Below are 20,519 nucleotides of genomic sequence, written 5' to 3'. Positions count from 1 at the left end.
AAAAGTACCATGAAGGCCCCTGTACAAGGAGTAGGGTTGCATTTTGCCCCTTCTACTAAAAAAATAGACAAATTGGTCCATTTACATTAAATCAAAGAGCAAACTAGTTCTTCTGTCTCTATTGTTAAAAGCTGATCCCAAAATGCCAACATGAGGTATACATGACATGTCATGTGTAATTGTCTGATTATTTGTCACCTACGCCAGTTTTTAACAATAAAAATGAAGGAAATTTTTAACAGAAATGATTTGTTTGCTCTTTGATCTAATGTATAAGAACTAATTTACCTATTTTTTAAAAATAAAACAACAAATATACAATTTAACTTTTAATATAGATACCAAATGTTGAATATTTTCAAATATTTATAGTATCCCAATAACTATAAATGAATGGGTATAATTAATCAAAAGATAAAACTTTTGGTCATTGGTCAAAAGTTATATCATTTGATTTTAAAAAGAATTATAACTATTCAAAAATATTATTTGAATAGTTACAAAATTAAATGAATAATTATTATTATTTATTTATTCATAAAGACACCTATTGAAAGATGTCTCTATGAAGAGACATGAAAATTCCTATAAATAGGAATGAGATTTCATTTGGAAATATATCAACAAATTCTAATACTCTTTCTTTCCTTCCTTCATTCTCTAATATTATTAGATTATTCTATAAAGTATTACTGCAGAAATCCTTTGTAGAAATTGAGTTATACTTTGCTTAGTGCATAGTGGACTATTCTCGTTAGTGCAAAACGCAAATAGTCATTGGCTTCATTGTATCCTCGAGGTTAATTTGCTTGAAACTCATTTGCACACCGAAGGTAGGTGGGGGCGAATATAACCTTAAAGATAGTGGCTTGATACACGCCTTGGAGCCTGTCCTATTTATTCTTTTTCTGTTCAAGTTTCGATCGTGTGTCCGAGATTTACCTTACCGGGGTTTTGAACTAACACCAAATACCTCCATAGTCGATATACTACTTTTGCCTATCTAAACACATACTTTTTAGTGAATTGATAATTGGCGATAGAAACTAGGATCGATAATTTTGTATTACTTCAAAACAAGATTCTAATTCTAATAATTTATATAATATTATTGTTTTTTTCCAAAATAATTTTATTGTAAAGTTAGAAGAGCATATTATTTATTGTGTAGATATCAAACTTGGAGATATATGCCAATTATATGACTCTTTTAATCCAAAATTTAGAAATTTGATAGACTAGTTATAGTAAAGAAATAATAGTATTACAAAGCAGTGTAAGTCGAACAATCTTTTAAGGGGTTGAATAAAATTTTAATTTTTATAGTTTATATTTTATAATTTTAAAAGATTAAATTAAATTTTATAATTTTAAAGAGAATAAATTATAATTTTACATTTATTAATTTAAAATTAAAAAAAATTAAAAACTTAAATAATAATTTTACATTTTAGGGGCGGGACCCACACCAATCCTCTAGATTCCCCACTGCATTTACAAATAAAATTTGTATTAGAACAATGACAATGACAATGACAATGTCACTTTCATTGTTTCATCACTAATTGTAACATCATTAATGACAGTCAATTGTCAGTTTATGAATACGGATGGATATAATATTTTTAGATTAGTTCAAAAAAATTAAATGTATAATAAATATAATTATATTGATAAATTTAATAGTTAGATTATTAAAATACTAGTCATATAAAAATATATGAGATGGTGTAAAACTATTTAAATTTCACATCAGTATTCAGTATTGGACGGGATTAGTCGGTTGGACTGATTTGATTGAAATCGGCAAATGTATTGGTTCAGAGAAAGCCATTAAACCACTTGACTTGGAAACTAGATAGTTGAAATGAGTTTTTTTTTATATATATTTTTATATTTTTAAGGTTTTAGTTAATTGAATTGGACGGATCAAAAATTGACAAACAAATGGCCTAATCAGTTTGACCACCAGTCTGGTTCTGAAAATATTGGTTAAAATATTTCATTACGATACATACTAATAGTTGGATAATGAATTTTTGGTTTGATAAAAATATTAAAAAAAAATCGATTCAACCACCCGATTCCTAGGTCAAGCGGTCTAATGATTTTTCTCATATTGATAACTTTGCCAATTTCAAATTTTTATGATTTTTTTATAAATTTTAAGTTTATATCAATTTTAATATTTTTATAAATTTTACAACTTTTATTTTTTTAAAGAATTTTAATGCATTTTAAAATTTTAACTATTTTAAATAAGTTTATTAATTTTATAATTTTATAATATTTTATAATTTTAATAAGTTTATATCGATTTCAATATTTAATGTTTTTGTTGTTCTATAATTTTTAATCACTGTTATGAGAAAAATATTAGAATATTAAACTAAAAGTTGTCACGTGTTACCATCTAATTGGTCTATCAATTTATTTTAATGGTCAACATACTCAATGATAGGTACTATTAACCAAGGGGCTTAATTGATTTTTAGTTAACAACGGAATACGAATTTAATACATGAGCTTAATTGATTATTTTGTATTTCCTTAAGAACTTTTTTGACATATAAGCTTATTTGTTAAAAGGTAATTGCTTGTTCAAACTCAAAATCCCATGCTAAATTTTGGATGAGCCTAACAAAAATATTAGGTCTAAAAAATAAATTTAGGCAAAAAAAAGAATGCTCATTTAAAATATGAAACGTGTATGGGCTTCAATATTTCAAGACAGAGCTTGAATCATATCAGCGCATATTTTAGTCATATAATATATTATTTTATTTATATATATCATGTAATTTGTATTACATAAAAATTAATTTATAATAATATACTAAAATTTTAACATTAAAAATATTAATAATATGTATATTTAAAATTTTAATAAAAATTTGAAATACCATAAACTTTTGTAAAATACAAATTTAAAAATAATATTGTTGGTCTTATGATGAGTTTGAGCTAACTTGGTTCAAGCTTGAGCAAGCATGAAGTATACTAAAACCATATATAAACCCGTTCGAAACCTAACTCGGGTTGACTGATGAATGCCTCTAATATAATTAAAATTAAGGGAAAAACTCTGCATAAAGAATAAAATATAATAGGTTAAAATATGCCATAAGTCTTTATACTCTTCACAAATTTAGAATTTGGTTCATGTACTTTATTTCTAGGAATTTAGTCCCTCTATTTTTAGATTTCAAAACTTAGGTCCAACTATTAATATTGTTAAAATATTGTTATATTTAGGTTCATTACAATATCATTTTTTAGTTACATGGCTACCAAGTGATTATTTTTAATTTCAAAATATCACACCATAAAATATAACAAAAAAGTTAACAGTGTTAACAATTGAGCTTGAATTTTGTAATATGAAAATAATGGGACTAAATTTAAAAAATAAAAGTAAATGGATTAACTTCCAAATTTGTGAAAAGTACACCATATTTTAACCAATATAATACATGCTAATATCTAAAAAAACAATCAAGAAATTTCACAAATTCCACCTTCAAAGTAGAAATCTAAAAGAGAAATTAAGAAAATTAAAAAGTTGTCAAACGAACCTTAATATTTTAAACAAATTCTAATTTGGTATGCATGTTTTCATTAACTAAAAATGTTATCCATTGACTTCATCATGAAAAGAAATACTGAAATAATTAAGATGTTGAATTACCAAAAGACATCCCACGCTGATGTTGACACAGTGATGGTTAATTTACAGACAAAGCATTCATTATATTTTGTTATATAACACATTTATCCTTTTACTTTTATTACCCTTCCATGTCATGTTCTCTAATAAAGATGTGGTTCTTCTCGTATATATTTTATAGCAATTTTGAAAATAAATAAATTGGTTTTTAAGAAAATTAGGGTTTTTATTAATTAAGAAAGTGATTATGATGTTAAAGTTTTTATCAATTGGACATGATTTTGATTGGTATAATAATAAATTTAGCTTAAACTTTACACATTTCATCAATTTAGTCTTAATTTAACAAATTTACCTTGCAATGTTTGTGTAAATATGTAAAAGTTGAGGCTGAATTTATTTAACTTTTAGAATTAAGGTCAAAATAAAAAATGTCAATATCGAAAGTTGAATTTGTTATTCTTTCAATCAAAATTATATACACTTGATGAGAAGAAATTAACGCTGTAATTAATTGTCTTTAATTACTTACTTTTAAAATTAACAAAAATTAATTTACTCTAATTTTTTTGAAAAAAATTAAATTTCTCAATCCTCTTTCAACCATATTTTTTATAGGTTCTTTTTCTTTTCTTTAAACTTACTTTTATAGTTATTAAAGTCAACTTGATGAATAGATTTGAGATTTGCCATACTTTTGACTTTGAAAAAGTTATGGGTAGCTTGATTCAAAATATTGTTGTTGGCAATGGGTTGATTTGTTAAATTTACTTTTTTTTCAAAATAAATAATTTAAAGATCCATATTTTTCTAACTTGCAGCCTCACATAATGCTTATTATTTGATTGATAAATATAGATTAAAATATGTGAAAATTATTTGTATTATTTGTAAATTTGAAATTTAATTTCTATATTTTTATTTTAGGAATTTAATTTCACTATTTTTTAAGTGTTAAAATTTAGGTCCAACTATTAATATTATTAAAATTATTTTATTAAATTCAGTTCATTATAATGCTATTTTTTATTACTACAATGTGAGTATTTTTATTTCAAAATGTCATTCCAACAAATTTAATAAAAATTTAACAATGTTAACAATTGAATTTTAATTTTGAAATATCAAAAGTAGAGTGACTAAATTATTAGAAATGAAAGTATAGGGACTAAATTCTAAATTTGTGAAGAGTATAGAGGCCTTTAACATATTTTAACCATTAACATATTAGTTAAACGTCCCAATTTCTTTAAGAGAATCAAATATAGCATATAGGAGAGGAATCATTAACACCAATGTAAAACTATTTAGTACATGTACTTTTCAATTAATCAATTTTAGTCTCTGTATTTTTAAAATTTGAAAATTTAATCCTAACTCAAATAGTAGAAGTTAAATCTATTAGGTTAAATTCAATTAGTAGTCATATATTACGCATACAGTTGCAAATTTAGTCTATATTTTCCAATTGAATTATTTTAAGTCCTTATACTATTCAAGTTTGAAATTTCAATCTTGACACAAATGATAGTCGTTAATCCATTAATTGGGTTTTAGTGAGTAATATATGAAAATAACAAGTTGACATGGTATTACATATATGATAATATGTTTATCGCATTGATTTTAGAACTAATAGAACTTAACTTAATGAATTTAACAATTATGGTTTGTTGAGGACTGAAATTTTAAAATTTGAAAAGTATAGAGACTAAAAACGATCAAATTAAAGTACAAGAATTAAATTCATAATTTTCAAAAAATAGAGAGACTAGTAGCACAATTTAACCAAATAAAATTAATTATAGGTGAAAGGAAATAAAGTTAAATAAACATATAGGTAATTACAAAAAACCATAAATGTTTTTGTTAGAAATTGTGTGACTCGAATCCCGACATTTGTTGAAGAAATAAATACAATGATAAAATAAAGGGATCTGTGGGGCGAAAGACTGAGAGCCGTATTGCACAAGTTGAGTCCATATAGAACTATACTTCTTTTATTTGACTTTGATTAGAACAAGGTTTCTCAACCCTTAAATAGATGTAGTCGAAATTTCTCTTGTATCATTTGTTTTTCAACATTAGTGAATTTCTCTTCCTCTACCCGTGATTTTTTTCCCGAAACGATTTTCACATAAAATATATTTATTTTTATTTTATTATTATTTTGTGATCGTTTTACCATCATTATTAACGTTTATTAATATACATTTTATTTTAATGTTTTCACCAACTGATTTGGTGTTTGAGTGATTCATAATATCAAGTTAGATAACAGTCTAATCACAGGTTTAGGTATTGAAAATTTTGTAGGAGATAGAGAAGTGATGAATGCAAGTCAAAAGATATATATACAATTTGGAGAAGGAAAGAAAACTACTTGGGCAAATCAATGGCAAAGGGGCAGCCATGTTTTGAGAATTAATTGGGTTAATTGCATGCAGCTCTTGAATAACTCACATCACTGATTGAGATATGGACCCAAAGTTTGAATAGAGATTCAAAGGTTAATTGGGTTTCTAATGGTCCCCTTTAATTAACCATATTTCACAATTACAAAATATCTAACCAAAAGTTATATAAAGATTCCATATAATATTCATCAACATTTTAGGGTTTGTGTTTATGGCTCTTCTTACTAATAATAATATTTTTAAGTTTTAAATTTACGTTTTTTTCATAAAAGTGTAATATATTATACTATTATATTCAACACTTGTTGATTAAAGATTTCTCTCTTTAAATTTACTAACATTCCTATCTTAAAAAATTATTTTGTAAGGCTGAAAACATTCATGTAACAAATTTATAGAAAATATGAAAGAATAGAAATACCTTCGTAGTAATGCTTATTATTTAATAAAAGTAATAGATTTTTATAATTTCACAATTGAGTTTAAACCCGTTTTGATCAGTTTAAGTAATATCATATGTATTTTTTAGATCTTACATAAAATATAAAATAACAAAAATACCTTTATAGTAATACTTGTTATTTAATAAAAAAGGAATTTTCAGTAATTTCACTCTGGATATTTTAAATAAAAATAAATTTTGAATATGAAATTATTGTTATATATTTAATTATTAATGATTTAAATTATAATTTAATTATATTTATTATAATTCTAAAACATATTTTTATTACATGCATTTATCACACGCATATATGCTTATTGCCCGACTTGTAATTAGCAAAAAGGAAAATAATTGTTATCATTATATAAAAAATATTCATCCATATTTGCTCATATTTTTGGTCATGGTTGTCAATTTATGAAGTCAAAAGTAGTTAGCTAAGAATGAGTTCATATGAATATAAAAGTTCAAAAAAGAAAATGATTTTTTAGGTAAATATTCTGTTCTTTATGAATTTGGATTTGCATGCATCAACTTCACTTTCATGGAAGGCATTTTTCTTTTCATTTCAATGTGTGGTCCAATATATCTTCCTCCATTAACTTAACCTTTTCTTATTGGTCCTCCATAGTCATTTTCTTCCCCAATTCTCTTCAACTTTTAGGTACATGATTTCTCGATGCAGTTTAGACATGGGGTTTCAAAGTGAATGTCCACATGCATGATCAAAAAGTAGTTTGGAAATGAAAAATACATGTCTTGTAATAATCTATCTTTTCCTTATAGACATAGTCAAGGGATATTTCTTCATTGTGTCTCAAAACAAATGTACAATTTCTGCATAAACACTACATTAATGGCATTGTTCTCTACATTTCTTTTATGCTTTAGTACTGTTATTAACCTTGTATTTGCAGAAGCTAAGGTCTACATGGTTTTAATGGAGGATAAGCCTACTTTCTCTCTCACAACCAAACAAAAATACATGTATGTATGCATGCATGTATGTATATGAAAGTTCATGATTCAATTCTAGCATTGCACTAGGAGAAGTAAAAATATATGGGTGCAAAGGATTGGTTTTGTGTTGAGTTTCAGGTTTTGATTGGGAAGGAAGCAATGGGTATGTCTGTATGTATGCATGTATGTATGTGACAGCTCATGATTCAATGCTATGGTTCTGTGATGAACTAGAAGTAAAAAAATATGGGTGCAAAGGATTGGTTTTGTGTTGAATGTCAGGTTTTGATTGGGAAGGAAGCAATGGATATGTATGTATGTATTAACCTCCCTATCTTTCACTGTGTAGGAGTGACAAAGATTATACTGTTCACAAAGAGCAAATCAGTAGCAGCCACACTATTTTCTTGGAATCTCATTTACAAAAAGGATCCTATACAAAACTTTATAGCTATACACATTTGCTTAATGGCTTTGCAATCCATGTTACTTCAAAAGAGGTACACAATTATATAAGATCTTTTGATTGTCTTGAAATGTATACGAGGTGCTTGAACTTTTTTGCAGGTTCTTAGTATCCTTCGAAACACGACCGGGGTACGGTCGGTCCATGAGGACGTCAAAATCGAGAAACTTACTACGCATACACCCGATTTTCTCGGATTACCAGCACATATATGGCCAAGATTAGGTGGTGTAGAGGGAGCTGGTGAAGGGGTTGTGATAGGTTTCATTGATACTGGGATAAATCCTAACCATCCTAGTTTTATGACAAGTTCTTCTTCAGGGTTTTTAAATAGTACAAAGTTTAAAGGGAAATGCGACACTGGTGAGCTATTCCCTTCAACAGCATGTAATGGAAAGATAATAGGTGCTCAATATTTCGCGCATGGAGCAATAGCTAACGGTGAGTTTAACGCTACTCGTGATGTGTCGTCTCCTTACGATGCAGATGGACATGGAAGGCAGGTTATGCCCATACAATGATAAATTTATATCTGTAACTGTTATTTTAATTCTAGCTGACAAACACAATATATACATGTTCTAGCCATACAGCATCTATAGCTGCAGGGAACCATGATATTCGAGTGATCGTCGATGGTTTCGATTATGGTGCTGCGAGTGGAATGGCTCCAGGAGCTAGGATTGCTGTGTATAAAGCTCTTTATACTTTCGGAGGGTATATGTCAGATGTTGTGGCCGCAGTTGATCAGGTTCGAGAATATTGCTTTATAAGATGATTTCCATACAATCTCTATAAGGTGATTAACATCTTTTCTTATTAGTTTAGGCAGTTGAAGATGGTGTTGATATACTTAGTCTCTCGGCCGGTCCATCGAGTGTTCCTTCCGGGGATTCTGCTTTCCTCGATGTGCTCGAACTGCAGCTCTTGTTTGCTACCAAAGCTGGTGTTTTAGTTGTTCAAGCTGCTGGAAATGGTGGACCTTCTTCTAGTTCAGTCATTTCATTTAGTCCTTGGATCACTAGTGTTGCTGCATCTATTACCGATCGTAAATATAACACTACCATCGTGCTCGGAAATGGACAAAGCTTCACCGGAACTGGCCTTTCACGTAATTTATAGTTGAAATTCCGTATTTCTAATTCTTCTCAACGGTTCTGAATCTTCTGATGTTAACATACAAGTTGATCTTCAACTTTGCAGCTCCCACAGATGGTGAAATAGATTACAATATAGCTGCAGCAGCTGATGTATGTGTGAGGAATGCTACAATCATCACAGTTGATAGTTGTCAAAATCCTGAACCGTTCATCCGACCCTTGGTCTATAGAAGGCTTATTATTTGCACGTATACATTCGAATATGAGTACGAAGCTGCGAGCATTGCAACCGTTGCAGACACTATGATGGAAATAGGGGCAGCTGGTTTTATAATCACATTGGATCCTAATATTGGTCCTGAGGTAGTGAAAGGAACTATGCTGACCCTGCAGATCCCTGCCATTGTCCTTAACGACATGCAAGCTTCATCGGTACGTTACTTTCTCTACCGTAGACCTTCTTCGGGTTTAACTGTTAATACATATTTATTGTTCCTGTTCACATCCTACTAGGCTTTATGGGAGTATTACAATGCCAATACTATTAGGGACAAAAGAGGACAAGCAGTGGCATTTGCTGCAAAAGCAAGGATATTAGATGGAAGGCAAGCACTTTATACGGGGCAGGCTCCGGTTGTGGCATCATACTCTTCTCGAGGTCCTGATGTGAAAAACGCGCTTATGCAAACTGTTGATGTACTTAAACCAAATGTCATGGCCCCTGGAACCTCTATTTGGGCTGCATGGAGTCCTGATAGTGAAGGAGATAAATACGTCAAAGGTATGAACTATGAACGGCTCTCGATTTATACGTTGGGGGTGATTCCATCGAACTTAACCTGAAGATTAGTCTATTTTTTGATGCAGGGCAAAGTTTTGCACTTATATCCGGTACAAGCATGGCTACCCCACACATTGCTGGCATTGCTGCTTTGATCAAGCAAAGACATCCTAAATGGGGTCCTGATGCTATCACATCCGCAATGATGACAACTGCCGATAGAACTGGTCATTCAGGTGCCCCTATTCTAGCTGAATCATCAAACGAACTTATTCAAGCTACTCCATTCGATTTTGGGGCAGGTTCCATCAATGTCTCTCAAGCCATGAAACCAGGACTCATATTCAATGTCACTTTCAAACACTATGTTCAATTCCTTTGTGCTGTTCCAGGTATCGATGTCAAGTCCGTGAAAAAAGCTGTAGGAGTTGCTTGTCCTACTAAAAATAAGTTCAAGTGCTCGGATTTGAATCTAGCGAGTGTAACGATCTCGAATTTAGTTGGAAAAAGAAAGGTGATCCGATATATAAAAAATGTGAGTCATAAGGAAAAATATACCGTACATATAAAGGAGCCATTAGGCGTAAATGTTACCGTAGTTCCGGAGTCGTTTAGGATCAAAAGAAGAGGTTCGAGGCGCCTAAGGCTCGTATTTGAAGCAATTGAGGCAACAAATGCTTACACATTTGGGGAAATGGTGTTAAAGGGTAAGAAACACATTGTAAGAGTTCCTTTAGCTGTTTATGTAGGTTCTGCTTCAAGTTCTTGATATTTATCTATCTTCTCAAACAAGCAAATGGAGAAATGTATCACTTGCTCTTCAAGAAACCGACCTCTTTATTTGTAAGAGCTTGTTCATTAAATAATCATCACTTTCTTGTTCAACAAAGGGAAATCACCATTCCTACAAGCTACAAATGAATGTATGTATGTATATTTGACAGCATCAAAAATATTATTGCAAAAGTAACACGACTGTTACTGTTACGTTAAGAATCATGAGTCCACTAGGAAATAGAGAGCTGGCAGCATCCATGGGCTGGGCTTAGGGTTTACTGTTGCATCCCGGCCCAAACCTGACCCAGCCTGGTAAGTGATTGCTTCTATTAGCATAGCCACCACAAGAACCATGACACGAATATTACTAGGATTATTATGAGAACCAATTCCCAAATATTTGTCACGTTGATCAATCAAAGTTAACTTCCTGGTCAAGTAATATATTCGTATGTAACTATGTAACTATGTAAGTACGTAAATTTTAGTTCTTTGAAGATATTTCATCGTTGCTTTCCAATAATCTATTCGAATATTACTTAAATATCTTCCTAACAGTCCCACTGTAATTATGTATAGTTTAACGAACCAATTAGCCATAGTTATTTATTGAGCAGACCCGTTCTTAATATTTTTGGAGCCCTAGGTAAAATAATAAAATGAGATTTTAGGTTCCTTAAAAGTTGATAAAAAATTAATTAGCCTTAATGTTTACCTATTAAATTAATAAAAAAGCTCATGTCGGGTTAATAACAAATTTAGTCCTTTAATGTTTACATATTCTATTACTTTTATCCTAAATATAAAAATTCAACAAATTTAGCCTCAATGTTTACAAAATTTGCCATTTTAGTTCAAATTCTAAAAAATTAAATAAACTTAATCTCAATATTTATAAAATGATAAATTTTAATTTTTAAAAAAATTGTCAATGTTAAGGGCTAAATTTGTCAAGTTAATCTAGTTTGTTCATCTTCTTGTGGACTCTTAACCTATTTTTTAATCCTCAGTAAACATCCTTTTCAGTTTCACTCAATGGTTTTAAAAATAATATTCCTTGGAAAAATTTTAGTCAAATATAAGGATAATACTAACAAATTAAGACTGTTATGTCAATGACTCAATGTGTGCTCACTTCTTTTGCACATAAATATTTATATACTTTTGTTCAATTTCTGCTGGCATTGCATGCATTAGCCTACAAGCAACCTCCTTTTATAAGACAACACTGCAAATAATCTCAGCAAATTCATTGTTGTGAAAGTTCACCCCCGCAACAATCACAGCATTATGGATGATCAGTTGCGGACTGTGGCACAAAATGGAGACATTGATGTATAGAAAGGTTGCCCAGGATCCATATATCCTGGATCGTATTGATCGGCTACCGATTGCCGATACACCCTTGCACGAGGCTGCTAGGTCAGATAAACCCCATTTTGCAATGGAAGTTGCAAATTTGAAACCATCACTTTCTTCGAAGCTAAACCATATGGGACTTAGTCCTGTCCATCTTGCTCTGCAGCATAACTGCAGTCATATGGTTAGAGGACTAATCACGATCAATAGTGAGCTGATCCGTGTCAAAGCAAAGGGGATGATTACACCATTACACTATTTAGCTCAGATCGATGATGCTGATCTTTTAGCTGAATTTTTATTTGCTTGTCCATCATCTATTGAAGACACCACAGTTAAATTTGAGACCGCAGTGCACATAGCCGTGAAAAATCGTTCAATTAGAGCTCTCAAAGTCCTTCTGGGATGGCTAAATCGAGTTAACAAAGAAGATATTCTGAATTGGAAAGATGAAGACGGTAACACAGCCTTGCATATTGCTGTATCTACTAATCAGCCTCAGGCAAGCTTTAAATATGCTCATTAACATTATTTGCTACACAATTATAGTTAATTAACTTAAACTTTGTATATGATGATGTAGGTTGTGAAGTTGTTGGTTAAGCATGTCAATGTGAATGTCAAGAACTCCAATGGTATGACAGCTATGGACACATTTCACCTTCAAGGAACAATGCAGAACTTAGAGATCGGTAAGATTCTAAGTCGTGCTAGAGCAAAAACGGCATCCAATCTTACCTCAAACATGACTCTCAGAGATTACTTGAGCAGGAACTTAAGTCTGATCGATATACGAGACAAATATTTGGGAATTTATTCTCGTAATAATTGTAGTGATATTCGTGCTGTGGTCCTTGTGGTGGCTATCCTGATTGTGACAGCCACCTATCAGGCCGGCCTCCAGCCTCCAGGGGGGTACTGGCAAGATAACTATAAACCAGCAACAACAAATAATGGTAGTAGCAGTGCCAACAACACCAATACCACCTTGGGCCAAGATCAAAGGCCACATAATGCAGGACAGATAATCATGAAACCTTTTAATCTATTCTATTTCTTCACTCTCAATAGTTTGGCTTTCTATATATCAGTTTGGACGATTCTGGTTGTTATAACAGGCCTTCCATTTTCCATGATCCTTTACATATGTACATTTTTTCTCCTTCTTTCATATTATGCTTCGCTAGTTAGCATCTTCCCTTCACAGCCAAACTCTTCGAGTTTCACAACTGCCAGAACTTCATTCATATTCTTTATTTATGTTTCGGCAGTAGCGGTATATGCATTTCCTTCGATAGCGCTTTTTAAACATGGACGGGTTAAAAACCGGGTGGTCTCAATGAGAGGAAACAGGGTAGGTGCCTGTCCAGAAATATGAAGAGATGAGGAAACTATGTACTTGTTTTTATGTTATAGATTTTAGAGTGTATTTGAATCTGGTGTTGGTTTAGGGTTTACCCAAAATCAGAGGAAACGGGGTAGTTGCCTATAGGCGTAAATGTTACCGTAGTTCCAAAGTCATTCAGGATCAAAAGAAGAAGTTCAAGGCGCCTAAGGCTTGTATTTGAAGCAATTGAGACAACAAATGCTTACTCATTTGGGGAAATGGTATTAAAGGGTAAAAAGCACACAGTAAGAGTTCCTTTAGCTATTAATGTAGGTTCAACATCAAGTTCTTGATATTTATCTCCCCTTTCAACCATGCAAATGAAGAAAATGTGTTACTTGCTCTTCAAGCAATCAACCCTTTATTTCTATCAGTTTGTTCATTAAATCATCACCGTCATCATTCACTTTCTTGTTCATCAAAGAGAAATCACTATTCATACAAGGTACAAATGAATACATGAATTATATGCACAGGTTTAAGGTGATACATTGTTACTAATCAAAGGCAACGAAAATATTGAGGAATTTCTCTCCATTCATTCATATTTCTAAGAAAATATACATATGTTTATGTAGACACCTAAATTTGTCCGGACAGTCAATTTCGAGCTTATTTGGCCTTGATATTATTGAATTAGTGGGTTATGTGAACTTTTCTTTTTAAAATTGACTTTTAAACTAATTCTAGAATCGAGTTAAAAGTTTAATTTGGTTCTAGAATTAAGTTTAAAAGTAAAACTTTAAAATAAGAGAAAAAAAAATTGAATTTTTCTCAAATTGTGAATGTAAATCAAACTTTTAAATCTTTTTAATTTGAATTGAAAATGAGATTCAGCTTTTTTTCCAAAATTTGAAAATCTGATTATGCTGTGAGCCCAAATTTGATTCTGGCCCTTAGGCCCATTTTTTTGTTAACAAGTTAGCAGCCAGGGTTTTGGAACCCCCCTCTGCTGCCGCATAGTGTGAAGTTGATGACATAAGGTGCCAATAAAAATAATGACAGATTGTAAAGTTGATCAATTTTCATAATAATCCTAGTGATATTCGTTCTGTGTTTCTTGTGGTGGCTACCGTGATTGAGACAACCATCTACCAGGCTTACCTCAATCGTCCAGGCTAGTACAGGCAAGCTGACCATATATTAGCAGCAGCAAACAGTGGTGGCAGTGCCAACAACGCCAATACCATATAGGATAGTTGCCTGTCCTAAAACATGAAAATAAGAGGAAACTATGTACATGTAACATGTTCTTATGTTTTTGGTTTTAGAGTTTAACTGAATCTGATGTCATTTTAGGATTTATCTAAAATATACTATGGTTTGGACATTGCAGTTGTGTACTTAAAAAATGTTTAGATGTCAAATGTTGCCTTCTTCACCTCTCTTTGCTAGTTGCACCCACTGGTTTATCCATGGCATGAAAAACATCTAGACCTGTCAATTCTAACTCGAGCTTAGCACGAGCAAAATGTCGATCATCGATCGGACAGTCCTGACTAGTACATTTCTCCTACAAGTGTGTTCTGGAACATAAAAAGCATTCACTTGTTTGTTTCATTGTTTCACCACCTTTTGCTATAATCAGCTATGCCATTATTGCTCTTCCTCTCCATTGTCCACCCCCAAAATCTGCAGCAAAAGACACTTGGAAAATCCCATCATCCATCCATTGTTGCTTCTTTTGACTTATATGTTCATCTACTTTACACCTTGCATTAGCCTTTTTAGTTTCTCTTTTAAGCTTTTTGCATTGAGAATGACTAAAGATGAAATTTTGGGTAGTGCTATGCTTCATTTCAGAAATAAATTATAAATCCCTATACTTTTCATAAAATTGGAATCTAGTCCCTATACTTTTATTTTTAGGAATTTAATCCTCTACTTTTCAGATTCAAAATACAAGTCATTACAATGTCATTTTTTTACATAGCTACTAAGTGAGTATTGTTTTTTTATTTCAAAATGTCACGCCAAACAATTGGATCTAGATTTTGAAATCTGAAAACTATAGAGACTAAATTCTAAATTTGTGAAGAATATAGGGAAAATGTATATATTGCTAGTGTAGCTCCCTCGTAACACTACCTTTTGTAGTTATGTTCCTCTCTTTCACCCTAAACATCACCAAGCGTCGAGAGATGGCCAGGGGATGGTGTTTATATAGACACATGGACGTATCATTGGTCCCAGTTCTCAACCATGTCCACTCCATTATTTCATCATAGTGGCAAGAACTTGTTAATGGAGAGAGTGATTTTATTATTTAAGCAAATAAAATTGGTGCTGGTCACTATCTCAAAAAGAATCCTCTTCTCAATCTTTCTAACCAGGTGTTAATCAAGTACAACTAGAGCGACAATACCTATTTTTTTTTTTTCTCTTTTTCACTAGTTATTAACGACCTTGCGATAGCCAAATGGAATACCAGTAAGAAAAGCCACCAACCCACTTCACAAATAAAATAGTACTCGTAGGGACCTATATGCATATACCTAAATCGTATACAAAATTCAAACTTGTAATGTATTCTTGGTTCCTATACATGCCGACATAAATTTAAACGTGTCAATACTTAGAAAAAAATATAGGTTTTAAGAAAACATAAAACAAAAGGGTGCTTTCCACCATGAATAAGAGTAGTTTATAAGAGATATTTAGCTGCTTGGTTATTGTTTAACGGTCGTGGTAGTGCGTTAAAGCTCACCAAAGTGATAGGTTTTTGGTGGGTTTTATTGTACTTGGCTGTTCTCATTTGATATCTACTGAAGTAGTCAACCATAATTATCAGCTTAGTAAAGGTGATATACATCAATAGAGCAGACTTGGTGTTGGTTAGATCTTTCTGATCAGTTTTCCACTTATGTCACGATACTTAAATTATTTTCGTTCTCTTATTTTGGTATCTATTTTTTTTTCTCGTATTAATACTTAAAGTATTCATCCCTTATAGTTTTTGGTCCAAAAACTTAACAGCGCGAACGCATCACTTGTCTACCTATGTTTCCTTGTCACCGATGAGTGGGCAATGATGTGCCTGTTGACCATATATAGGCGAATCTAGAAATTATTTTAGAAGATCAAAATTAAATTATAAATCTTTTATATGTCAAATACAGATTTTATCGTATATTAATTTATGATTTTATGCTTTTTGGCTAAAACATAATTTTTCCTTACATTAATTTATAATTGATTAGTTATAAGGGGGCTATAATTGTAACTTTTCAATTTTGGGGGCTAGCACCCCTACTTGCCCCATTTTATCGACCCTGTTGTTGACCATAGATAGATCAGGAAAATTTTTTCTAGGGGGTCAAAATTAAATTATAAATTTTTGATATGTCAAATATAGATTTTATCATATATTAATTTATGATTTTATGATTTTTAAAAGGATTAAATAATTTTTTTTATTTTTTTGAAGGCCAAAGCATAATTTTTTCTTATATTAATTTATAATCAATTATAAGGGATTATAATTATAATTTTTTTTAAATTTGAGGGCCAAAACTTTTGCCTACCTCTTGTATTCGCCCCTATCTTGATCACTTACCAAAATCTGTAGATTGTTGTCCCGCATTGACCAATCGTTGATTGACACTAATGTTTGACTTTTGACCATTTTAATATAGATTTTAAAATTTTAGAATTATTTTTTTCCTTTTCTCAAATTACTTATATTTTATATAATTGGTATATTATAAAAATTTAAATTTAAATTTAAATTTAATAAAATTTTAATTTATATATATATTTCCACTTGTTTTATATTTTATATAATGTTTGTATATAAAAATTATATATTATAATTTTTGAATTTTTAAATTTAATAAATTTAGTAAAATTTGAATTTATACATATAATTTGGAATTTTTATATGATGTTTTTATAATTTTATTTTATATAGTTTATATATTGTAAAAAATGATTTTTTAAATTTAATAAAATTTATATATTTTTAGATATTATATATACATATATTTGTATTTTGAATATTTTTTAATGAATGTCATGTCATTAATTGTCATGTGTAAAGAACTTTCATGTGGTATCTTCTTATTGGTAGGTTTGCCAATTAATCCTTCTAGCTCTTTTTACTTTTTCGACTCAAATCTATAATGGAGTAATGGCTTAGATTCCAAGGGACAACAAATTTAATACTAAAATGGAAAACATGTATACTTTGGAGGGACTAAACTGATATTTCATAGCTTAAGCTCCTGCCTTTGGTGTCGTCCCTGTTTTTGGATGCCACTAAAGAATCAACACACCCTACAGGATTTTTGTTCTGTAGGAGCATTGCTGTTAATACGCATGTATTCATTGTTCAGTGATTTAAGAGATGTTCTAGACTCTCTTTAAAGTCGAAAGACAAAATTTTGAAAATATATTAAATCTTCAAAGTTATAAAAAATAATATTATACTCTAATAAACACAAATTCTAAATCCGAAAATGTGGGATTCTCTAATTTCATCTATCCATTGATAGAGACAGAGGAGAAATGGAGAAAACATAGAGTCTCCACTATTATACTTTAATCCTTGGAAACCAAGTGTAGGATAAGCTTAATAATTTAATCCCAAGAGCATAGTAATAATTGACACATAACCTTTTCAAATTCAACCTGCAGATACTGCATACACATAACTCTTCATTTCTGCTATAAATATGGGAACTCTGGTCTCTTAGCTTCTCATCTCATTAACTACATTTCTCTTTTTAATTTTGTTCCATTATTACTATAAATTTTTTGTTGCAGAAAACATGGGGTTCTCATTGAAGTTTCATTGTTGCCTTATATCTGTCATGGTGTTACTGCCTACACTGTGTTATGCTCAGGACTATGTAAAGTCCAGAGCAACTTACTATGGCAGCCCTGATTGTTTAGGGACTCCAAGTATGAACATTGCTCCTTATTTAGTTATCATTATCGTATTGCTTGGACTCTTCGTTCTTTGACACATATTCGAACATGAATACGTGAAGAAATTATGCATGGTTATTCAATGTTTATCATGTTTTAGCTAACAATTATGTGATGAATTTTAGGGGGAGCTTGTGGATATGGAGAATTTGGAAGGACTGTGAATGATGCGAATGTGGCTGGGGCTTCTTACAGGCTCTACAAAAATGGAACTGGCTGTGGTACTTGCTATCAGGTATAAGCTTCAAAATCTATTCTTATTTGATAATCATGGAGTTGAGTTTGAGCACTTTGAATTATTAAGAAAGTCAAATTTGAGTATCTTGATACACAATTCTAACACGAGCTTAATCTAGTTTTTCATTTTTAAGATATATTAAGTATTTTATATTATTAAATTATTTTTTATCCTTGATATATATTTAAATATATTAAATACTTAACTCGCCTTCATTTTTTTATCAATAAGGTTTTCAGAACTAGATCGAAAGCTGAATCGATCGACCACCAATTCCCAGTCTGATCAATTTGATTAATTCAATTGATTTGTCGGTCTAATCGAATAAATTATTAAAAAATATATATTAAAAAAATAGTAAAAAGAACTTGTTTAACCGATTTGCAACACCTTTTTCCGGATTAATACCCTAACCGATTCTTGGTCCAACTAGTACACCCACCCAACAATTATCATTAGAAAATTTAGATTTGATTGTTGCGTAAAACTTTTTAATTTTTTATTATATATTCATTATTTACTAAGTTTAATTAATATCAAGATTGCATAAGCAAAAGCATAATTCCAACTCGAGCTCAAGTATAAAACTTGAGTGATCAAATGAGTTAAATTATATCTTGAGCTTAAAAATATACTCCATCTAATTCAAAATTTAAATTCATTTCAAGCTGAAATTTGTCATTATTCAAACTCTGACTCAATGTTTTTGCTAACTAATGACACTTGAATTTGTTTTGATTTTAACTCTCAGGTTAGGTGCACAAACCCCCAACTCTGTACTGATAATGGGGTGAACATAGTGGTGACCGACTACGGCGAAGGTGACAACACTGATTTCATCCTCAGCCCCCGCGCTTACTCTAGGATGGCACAATCGGACAAAGCGGGCGAGCTGTTCGCTTACGGAGTAGTCGAAGTAGAATACCAGCGAATCCCCTGCCGCTACGGTGGTTACAAGATGCAATTCAAGGTTCATGAACATAGCAAGTACCCAAATTACTTGGCCATTGTAATATTATACCAAGCTGGCCAAACTGAAATTCTAGCCGCAGATGTTTGGCAGGTAAATTGAAGTGTTACATTGTTGGTGAGCTCAAGGAATTTTAAAGGTTTACATGATTTTTTTAGATTTGGACTTAGCAATTATTCTTATATTGGGGCTTGAAATTTTTTTTATCTAAATTAATTTCAGATCTTGATAATTTTTCTTACATTGAGACAAAAAAAGGTAATTACTTTCACATTGGGGCCTAATTTTATTTTGAAAATCCTAAAATTAAGGGCCTAATATAAAAACAATTGCGAAGGTTTAGGACTAACCTAGACTAAAAAAGGTTCATGTCCCATTATGAGAATAATTGTCTAGTTCAAGCTTTTAATGTGGGATTAATTACCAAGTTCAAGAACTAAAAATAAAAAAAATTTACATTCTATATTTTAGATCCCAATATAAATGTAATTGCCAAATTTAACCTAATTTTAAAAGCATAGTAATCAAAATTTTGTTGGTGATATGAATTATGCAGGCGGATTGTAAGGAATGGATAGGGATGAGGAGGGCATACGGGGCTGTTTTCGACACAACGTATCCACCATCGGGAGCAGTCACTTTGAGATTCCAAGTTCAAGGTAGAGCGGGTGTATATTGGGTGCAGGCATCAAATGTTATTCCTAGTGATTGGAAAGCTGGAGTTGCTTATGAATCAGATATTGAGCTTGAATGAAATGCATCGCAATTGTACTTCTTGAGAAAAAGAAAGTAGGAACCTTTTAAAAGATAATTAATTTCGTCAATTATAGTTGCTTCATTATTATTATGTTATTAAGTAGGTGTTTATAAGCTAGCAAAAGTGCTCAAAACTTTGCCTTGTGCTTAATAAACAAAAAACTTGGGCATGTGTACTTTTGCTTGATGTATGTGTATCAATCAATAAAGTTGCACTATTGAGAGATATTTGCCTACAGTTCTTTAAAAGTACTAATAATAGTAGCA

At 31.0% G+C, this 20,519-nt stretch overlaps 3 protein-coding genes across 3 annotated transcripts; all 3 read left to right on the top strand.

Moving 5' to 3' along the window:
- The first annotated feature begins 7,591 nt into the window (after positions 1-7,591).
- LOC105789317 (subtilisin-like protease SBT2.6) lies at positions 7,592-10,730 on the top strand. Its single transcript, XM_052623242.1, has 8 exons — positions 7,592-7,652; positions 7,772-7,800; positions 8,057-8,458; positions 8,512-8,706; positions 8,784-9,066; positions 9,159-9,487; positions 9,569-9,836; positions 9,923-10,730. Exons 1-8 carry the CDS (start codon positions 7,592-7,594, stop codon positions 10,603-10,605), a joined length of 2,250 nt encoding a protein of 749 aa, XP_052479202.1. The 3' UTR covers positions 10,606-10,730.
- Positions 10,731-11,844: 1,114 nt separating this feature from the next.
- Positions 11,845-13,712, top strand: LOC105789318 (ankyrin repeat-containing protein BDA1). Its single transcript, XM_012616652.2, has 2 exons — positions 11,845-12,474; positions 12,556-13,712. Exons 1-2 carry the CDS (start codon positions 11,908-11,910, stop codon positions 13,348-13,350), a joined length of 1,362 nt encoding a protein of 453 aa, XP_012472106.1. The 5' UTR covers positions 11,845-11,907; the 3' UTR covers positions 13,351-13,712.
- A 4,336-nt stretch (positions 13,713-18,048) lies between these two features.
- Positions 18,049-20,478, top strand: LOC105789316 (expansin-like B1). The gene is made up of 4 exons (XM_012616648.2): positions 18,049-18,261; positions 18,414-18,523; positions 19,278-19,589; positions 20,053-20,478. The coding sequence occupies exons 1-4, from the start codon at positions 18,129-18,131 to the stop codon at positions 20,248-20,250; spliced, it is 753 nt and encodes a 250-aa protein (XP_012472102.1). The 5' UTR covers positions 18,049-18,128; the 3' UTR covers positions 20,251-20,478.
- The last annotated feature ends 41 nt before the right edge of the window (positions 20,479-20,519 follow it).

The sequence above is a fragment of the Gossypium raimondii genome, chromosome 2, assembly GCF_025698545.1.
Source record: "Gossypium raimondii isolate GPD5lz chromosome 2, ASM2569854v1, whole genome shotgun sequence".
Taxonomy (NCBI): domain Eukaryota; kingdom Viridiplantae; phylum Streptophyta; class Magnoliopsida; order Malvales; family Malvaceae; genus Gossypium; species Gossypium raimondii.
Note: the sequence above shows the minus strand (reverse complement) of the source record. Positions and strands in the feature narration are given on the sequence as shown.